The sequence below is a fragment of the Physeter macrocephalus genome, chromosome 9 (assembly GCF_002837175.3).
Source record: "Physeter macrocephalus isolate SW-GA chromosome 9, ASM283717v5, whole genome shotgun sequence".
Lineage (NCBI taxonomy): Eukaryota > Metazoa > Chordata > Mammalia > Artiodactyla > Physeteridae > Physeter > Physeter macrocephalus.
The window spans coordinates 11,774,291-11,782,357 of record NC_041222.1 but is presented as its reverse complement, the minus strand read 5'-3'; the positions used below and the strand labels follow the sequence as shown (position 1 = coordinate 11,782,357).

The following is an 8,067-nucleotide window of genomic DNA, read 5'->3' as shown; positions in this document are numbered from 1 at the left end:
GCGGCATGTGGGATCTTCCCGGACCGGGGCACAAACCCGTGTCTCCTGCATTGGCAGGCGGACTCTCAACCACTGTGCCACCAGGGAAGCCCTGGCTTAACCCTTTAGGCTTTCTTTGAGCATCTCAGTCCTAAACTACCTCTTGCCTCTCTAAGCTTTCAGCATTTGTTGCCTGCACTGTTCATCTCTCAATATCACTCTGTCTAGTGACATCCCTTGTATTGCTGCCTTGAACTGGTATTTAAATCCCTGAATGTTTGTCTTGTTTCCTTAATGCTGCAGCTCCTTGCCCAGTGCCTGCCAACATGGGCATGATGGATTCATCCGTTTGTCAAGGCTTCGCTGAGCTTAGGGTTCGGCATTCAGAAGGACCCAAGGCTTGGCCCCTGAGACTTTGTGCCTAGAGAAATTTCAGGCGGTGTCCCAAGTTTATTACCTGGCCAGTATATTGCCGTGTACTCAGACTGCATGTAAAAAAAGTCTTTCTTCTTCCAAAGGTTTTCAAAAACAGGCTTCAGAAGTAGCTAATTGAAGAACACTTAGAGGTTCCTACTTATGGATATTAACTGTGACCATTTGCTTGGCCTAAATTATCATGAAATCATTGGAGGCCCCTTAGCAGGAAGCAAAGCTCACGGGAGGCTATTAACCATTTAGTATTCTCTAAGCACCAGGGGATGAAATTTCCACTTACTGAAGAGCAGGGAGAGGCAGCCTTTATTACAGCTAAAGCATCCTGCCTGGAGATTTAGAAAGTTACAGCCATACTCAGTGTGAAAGAAAAGTGTACAGCAAGGCAGTGTGGGCACCTAGATACCAGCTGGGTTGCTTTTGAATGTGTTGACACACAAAATTAAATCAGTGATGAGGACTTTGGCAAAGTCTTGACAAGGCTTTTCTGGGATGTCAGCTCAGGTCAGTGTCTGCCACTCATGTTGGTCACTGCAGCTGCCCCTCCATTAGTGCTGACTTGGCCACTTGCCAGGAGGGAGGAGTATTTGTTTTTGGTGCTGGGTGGGCAGGTGGATGTGGAATGGTCGCTTTAACGGAGTGACTACACTGTTCTCTATCGGTAGATGGTTAATATGGCCTGGTATGATGGGAGGGGGCAAGGAAGGAGAAGAGAGCAGGTGCAGCCCGGGCTGCCGGAAAGCGGGGGCAGGAAGAGAGAGCTGGTGGGGGTGGGTAGCAGAGTAAGAGTAGCTGGTGAGACACGGCCTGGTGCAGAGTGTGCATCTGTGGGGGGAGGGGTACCAGCTTTGAGAATCCGTCCCCAGCATTCTGCATCCCTGGCCCTCAATCGGCTTGGCTGCCGGCAAGAAGCCAGTTTTGTTTTGCTTAGGACTGTCAGATGGTAGGCTGCCACCCTTTCTGGGGAATCCAAACAAAATGTATTTATAAAGATGTTGTACACTACCGGTCCTCGACTGGGGCAGGCACGGGTGGGTGCCCTGTAGGATCCCCTGGACAGCTTTCTCCAGACTCCCATGCCCAGACCCCACCTTGGACATACTGGGTCTGGATCTCAGGAGCAGGCTCTGGGGCACAGGACTTGGACAGGCTCTTCAGGGTGTTCTGTGGACTTGTTCAGGCCCCCTTAGACCAGGCTCCGAGGAGGCACATCTCCAGCGAGTTAGTTCACTACCCATCTAGGCAGCTCATTACATCCTTGGCTTTGATATGGTGCCTTCCCCAGAACATGCTGAATCCCTTATCTATGTGGGTCCCTCACGTATTGAAGTCAACCATTAGGGTTCTGCTCCAGTCTTAATACCCATGTTGTTTCTTGATTAATAGCTATTAAACCAATCTCTGAAGAGGCCTGAGTTGGGGATATGCTAAGAGAGAAGAGGTAGAAAAAAAAAAAAAGCAACTCTAGTGTTAGGGTAGAGAAAGATGTGGTAGAATAGAAGTACTTTCAAATACATTTATACTACTTTTTTTTTTTCTGATTCCAAAAGTAGCACTTGTTCCCAGCGAAAATTTAAAAACACTAAAAACCCAAAGGAGAAGAGAAAAACCTTTCTATTCCCACCTGCCAGATACACCCATTGTTAATATTTTGGTGGACATCTTTCTCATTAAACTAGAGATTTGTAAACTTGCTTTTATCTCATAATAGCAATATTATTTTTGGCATTTCATTAATAGTAATCTATGCTATCACTGTTGAAAGCTGCCAAGTATCAATCAGTCCCTCAGTGTTGCACATTGGAACTCAATGATGGACACTTTTCAGGAACTTTGAATTACCCTTAGTCAAGTAGGACCCAACTGAACTCAGCCTGTCTGCACAGCATGACATTTCCATGAGTCCTGACCCTGGCTCATGTGTACTGGCCCACTGGCAGCCAGGTTAGTTTGGTCTTGGCAACTTTTGTGTGTCAGGTTGGTTTGGACCTTGATCTGGAACTGTCCAAGCACTGCCCAGGTCTTGCCTGGACCTAAGACAAAGCTTCTCGAGCTTGAGGCCCCATAACTTTTCTCCTGGACTGAACATCACCAGTAGATGTGGGAGCTGAAATTCCCTTTGGGGACTGGCTCTTCAGACCTACCAGCACCAGAACAGTTCGAACCTCCGAGGTAACTCTGAGCTTCTATGGTTGGTTTCCCATGGGACTCTACTACTAATGAGTCCTGTGACCTTGGGAAGGGGATCAACTCAGCCTCAGTTTTTTCCTCTGTGAAATGGAGAGAATAACTCCACTCCAGCCTCACTCACAAAGTTGGAAAGATCAAATGAGACAATGCAGGTAAAAGTGCTTCGTAAACCACAGCGCATCAGGCAAACCTACGTTACACTTGACAGTCGACCTCCCGATGTAGCGCCATGAAAAGGTACTCACTCGAGCTTCTCTTGTTCTCCAGACAGAGTGGACTCATCGGCTGCATGAGCTTCGGGGTGAAGTCCCTCCTGACTCCGGACAAGGTGGGTCCTAGGGAAGCTTCTGGCAGGGTCAGGCCACCCTAGGCCAGGGCTGGTACAGGCAGAGGCCTTTGTCTGGAAGCCCTGCGGCGGGGCTTCAGTCTGTGAGATGGTGCCCCACTGAGACAGGTGCCCCCTGGCCTGCTAACAACACTGTTAACGGCGTGACCAAGGGTCTGGGTTCCTGCCTTGGCTCATTCTTCTCAGAGACCAGTTGTTAGGCGGCTCCAAGTCTTCCCAGAAGGCTCTAGGTCTGGTGTCTTCCCTTAAGGACACTGGCAGGTCCCTCAGAGCTCAGAGCACTCCCTGCCCTGGAGGATGAGGGATGGGTGCTTCTCGTGGTCTGTTCCAGGGGTTGTCTTGACGTTGTTTGCCAGGTCTCAGGTTTCTGGGCCTAGCAGGTGCTCAGGGATGGAGTGAGCATCCTCTGTGGAGCTTTCCTTCAGACTGGGTGAGGACTCTGGGACCTAGAGGCCCCTTCCTCTGGGTGGCCAGACCCTTACCCAGCTCTACTTGGATGGCACTCCCTGCATGTGAGGCTTTTGTGCAGGGGAGGGATGTGCTCCTCTTGCATATCCCTGGAGATGTTCTGGTGGCCCACTGCAAGGAGTTGCCAGGTGGCCCTGCCGCCCAGCTCTGTGTCCTGGAAGTGAAGTCTGGGGTAGGTGGCTGAGGACCCTTTATCCTACATGTGGGTCCTAACTATCTTGTCTTGACTGCAGTCTTGGCCTTATGCCCTCCTGGGAACTGCTCAGGGGCCTCAGGATGCCTGCTTTCTGGCCTCTCCCTCCCTCCCTCCCTCCGTTCTGTTCTGTCAACATTTATTGGGCTCCTGCTGTGTACCAGGCATGGTGCTAGGCACATCAAGGAGCCTGTGTACAGCCTAGTGGGGGAGGCAAGCCTGTGAGTAGACTTGTTCTCCAGGGACAAGAGGCGTGGGAAGTTGGCAGAGGGGGGGATCAGCTCTGCCTGGAGCATCAAGGAGGGCTTCCTGGAGGTGCAGGCATGGCAGCTCCCTTTGGGGAAGGGAGGCTGGAGTGTGTGTGTCTGCAGAGATGCTGCTCCTAAGGAGGCTCTCCAGCTGCTGCTTTTTGACAGGGATTGGTGGCTGCCTGACCTGTGCCCTCTGCCTCCTCTGAGCATGTCACGCCTTCTCTTGTGACAGGAGACCAGCGGCTGGTACTACCTGCTGGGCGAGGACCTGGGCCGGACCAAGCACCTGAAGGTGGCCAGGCGGAGACTGCAGCCCCTGAGAGGTGCATGCCCACCACCTTCAGTTCTGCCCAGACATGCCATCCCCCAGGGCTCCCCCCACTCCACTGTGTAGTAGCCTCAGTCCCTGTGTTTTGTGGCATGTGTCACGCTAGGCTGCTATCAGACCCTGGGTCCAGGGACTTCTCACGAGTGCTTGCTAGAATGCAGCCTGCAGGCAGCCTCATGCCCATGACTCCTTTATTTATCTAACTCATGGAGGGCTGGGCTTTTGGACCTTCCCGTGTGGCCCTTCCTCAGGGTCCGTGGTCTCAGGATCCCCTCTGGGCTGCCTGGCTGACCTTGGGGCGCCCACCTCTGCAGACAGGCCATGTGGGCCCTGCTGTGGGTCCTGAGGATTTTCCCCTTCTGCTCTGTCCTTCCCACGCACCCATCTGGCTCCTGAGCCCCTGCCTGGCCCGAGCCTGGGCATTCCCACATCCTGGAGGCCAGCCGTGACCTGGTCCGCCACATGGGCCTGGCACCCTGGCCTCATCCTCTGGGTGGTCTGTGGAATGGGCACTTAAGATGCCAGCAGAAACTTTCTGACTCTGCTCTGTCACCTTCCAGACCCTTTGTTGAGACTGTTGGGAGGTGAGGACACCGAGAACAGGGAGAAACTCAAGGTAGGTGGGGACTACTGGGCAGGACTGACGGGCCCTGAGCGCTGCTCTGGGCTCTAACCTGCTTCTGGTCAGTCCCTTGGCCCAGGAGACCCCTAAACAGGGCAGCATTCGGTGCCTGAGACTCAGTTTCACTTGGTGCTTGGAAACTCAGCAAGTTGTGCATTTTTAAGAGGTTATTTCTGGTGCTTTTCTCGGGTTACTCAAGCTTGGGGCAGGAGTGGGGAGAGAGCCGGGCCCCGGCCCCTGGAAATAGAGGAGTCTGGGTTGTACTGACTTTTGGTCTCTTGAAGCCGAGTCCTCCCTTTCCTGCAGGCCCCCTCAGGCCCCTTGCCTCACCTGCCACTGTGGCCCAATTCCCCTTCAGGTTTGGCCCCCTTGATATCAGGGAGCAGCTGTGAGTCTGAGCCCGAGACTGATGGGTCCTCACTTCATTAGGGCTTTGAAGCTAGAGAGGAAACTTCCTATAGGGATTTTGGGGAATTCATCCGAATTTGTCACTTTGCAGGCCATGGCAGGTGATCTCTGGTTTTCTCTAACCACGAAGAGAGGGAGAAACAAGCTCCCAGTGCTGAGTCGCCCCTCGGTTGTTATCTAACATGACCCTCACTCCCACCTCTGAGATGGTTGTTACTACCCATTTCACAGATGAGTGGGACTTGTAAGGTTCAGAGATATTAGGTCACTCTCTGTGGCCACACAGACAGCAAATATGGCTTCAGGTATGGCTGTCTCCTGCAAGTGGCCTAGTTGGGAAAATACGACAGTGATATTTTCCATGACAATATATGGCATTTAGGTGTATTATTATCTACAAGACATTTCCCCTTTCATTCACTCAAGTCATTCACTCATTCATTCATTCATTATTTATTGAACATCTACATGGGCTAGGCCTTGTGCTGGGTGCCAGGATATAGCTGTCAAAGATCCTTGCCCTCACAGAGCGTACAGGCTAGGGCTGCACTGACCATTATGGCAGCCACTAGCCATCAGTGGCTACTGAGCATTCGAAATTGTGGCTAGAATGAACGAGGACCTGAATTTTAAATTTTATTTAAAAATTTAAATTTAAATTGCACTTGTGTCTAATCGCTACCATATTGGATAGTGCAGTATTAGGGTAACTTGCTGGGTCTCTGTTTTCCGTGGCTTCATTACAAGTTTAAAAGCTTTCTTCCAGCTTCAGTGGGGGAACTGCAAAGGCCTTTCTCCCTCTCTCTGTACATGCCGAGCACAGAGAGGACAGTGACCAGGGAGTCTCCCTGGGGATTTGTGAGAAGTGCCCGGACATCAACACTGCAGGTTTCTAGGTGGCCTGGGAGAGTCCTACTTCGTGCTGGGCTCTGCACACAGGCCCTGACCTCTGGGGGCATTGTCCTGAGGCGCGTTTGATTTTCCTCGGCTTGCACATGCAGCGATGTCCGTAGGACTCAGCAAGGTGTGGGTGATTGTCAGAGGCTTGGTTAGGACAGAGGGAGAACCCCGAGAGGTGACCTGTTCAACTCCCTCTTCGTGTGCATGGAGGGATGGAGGCTTAGAAACCTGGGTGGCCTGACCACTGTCACAGTGACCAAAGCTGGGCTGGACTGAGGGACACTCTCTGGCATGAAGGATGTGAGTGGCTGGGTAGTTTTCCTCAGGGGCTCTGAGGTTGGTAGAAGGGGCTCTAGGCTCACCAGGCACTGCTCTACAAGGCAGAGGTCAAGACTGGGGCTCTGGTCCCAGCTCCTCCCCACCCTGCTGTGTGATCTCAACTGCTCAAGGCCCCCACTTCTTCACCAGTAAAAAGAGGACGTTGGATTATCTAGTGATTGGAAATCCCTTCCCAACTTGACTTTATGGTCTGTCATCAGATCCTTAAAGCAGCCCACGTACATGGATGAGGAAACTGACTTTTAAGTAGCTTCTGAGTGACAGGCAAACTCCAGATGTTTTGTATTCCCTGTCTTGACGTGGGATGTCTGTGGGTGCAAAGCATCCTTAGGTTCTTAGGCTGAGTTAGTTCCCTGCATTTGTACCGGGGGTCCTGGGATTTGCAGGGGGAGGCGGCGTTGTTACAGAGTGGGCCGTGTTTTCTGCCTGGGTTCTCCTCCAGCCAGGGGTGTTTGTGAGAACACTGGAATCACAAAGTGGCCCATGGCGGAGAATGCAGCCAGAACAAAGGCGCCCTCTCCCCGCCGGGGCCCGGGGAATACTAACTAGTTGACAGGAATTTTAATATAAAACTCTCCCTCTTCCTTGTCATTCGGAGGTTTCAGGAAGCCTTCGGGCTTATCGTGCAGAGGCACACAGCACAGACAGGGCTTGGGGAGGTGAGAGGTGATTTCCTGCCATTCTTCTGTGGGGCGGGCTTCCCAGGGCGGTCATGCCAGGCTGACGGGGCGCAGTGCGGGCTCCCACTGCTGCGGGGGAGAGCTGGGTTTTCATGGGGCGGCAGTCGAGGCAGGACCTGCAGCCATGAACCGCTTCAATGGGCTCTGCAAGGTGTGTTCGGAGCGCCGCTACCGCCAGGTGGGTGCTTGGCCCCTTGTGGGGGCGCATGGGGTGTCGTTGGGGGTCAGGGGTGTGGGCTCACCGAGCAGGACTTGTCTCCCCACAAGGCCTTCCTTGCCTCCTCCTGGCCCTTGCAGGTTCATTGTGATCTGGGGGGAGGATAGAGGCAGGAACTGGCCCCAAGGTGGCCTTTACCTGCCGCCCCTCTCTAGGGGCAGACGGGGCCAGCTCTTCGCCATCCTAACCACTGACTGGGTGGAGTCCATGGTGAGATTATCAGCTGATTTTCTGTCATTTTTATTTGCGAGGAGTGTGGGTGAAAAAGAGCATCATCCCAAGCCTGAGATTGTAAGTGGCTAGGTTGCTGAGCAGCTACATTTGTGGTTTTTTGCTAACTTTCCCTACTTCTGATGGGACGGCAGTGCCTGTCCTGTGTTGTATAGGTGTGGTTGTGTTTTAGCGTGTGTTGGTGTGTGCTTGTGAGCGAGGTAGGATGTGTCTGTGTATATGTGCGCACACATGATTTTCCTCCCGGATGGCTGTGATGCCTTGAGGTGGGTCCGGAGTCCTCTGGCTCCAGAGCCCAACTTCACAGAGAGGGCTTGGCCCTCAGCCTCCAGTCTCAGGATTTGGGGCAGAGTGGGAGTGATGATCCCTTAGCCCCCAAGACTCTTCTGGAACTTTGAGGGACATTTATTTTTTTTTTTTTTTTTATAAAAAAGGCATGGGGCTTCCCTGGTGGCGCAGTGGTTGAGAGTCCGCCTGCCGATG

At 52.7% G+C, this 8,067-nt stretch overlaps 1 protein-coding gene across 4 annotated transcripts in view; it reads left to right on the top strand.

Moving 5' to 3' along the window:
* The window catches only part of RGS3 (regulator of G protein signaling 3), a 131,102-nt gene that overhangs the window by 25,006 nt on the left and 98,029 nt on the right, over nt 1–8,067 (top strand). For 2 of the 4 annotated variants that reach the window (XM_028493600.2, XM_024126164.2), the window contains exon 1: nt 7,261–7,314. In XM_028493600.2, the coding sequence (XP_028349401.1) occupies nt 7,261–7,314 (54 nt within the window). Of the gene's footprint in view, nt 1–2,868; nt 2,930–4,091; nt 4,183–4,747; nt 4,804–7,194; nt 7,315–8,067 lie in introns of those variants that run through there. The other 2 variants (XM_007109478.3, XM_007109476.2) reach the window with 2 other exon arrangements.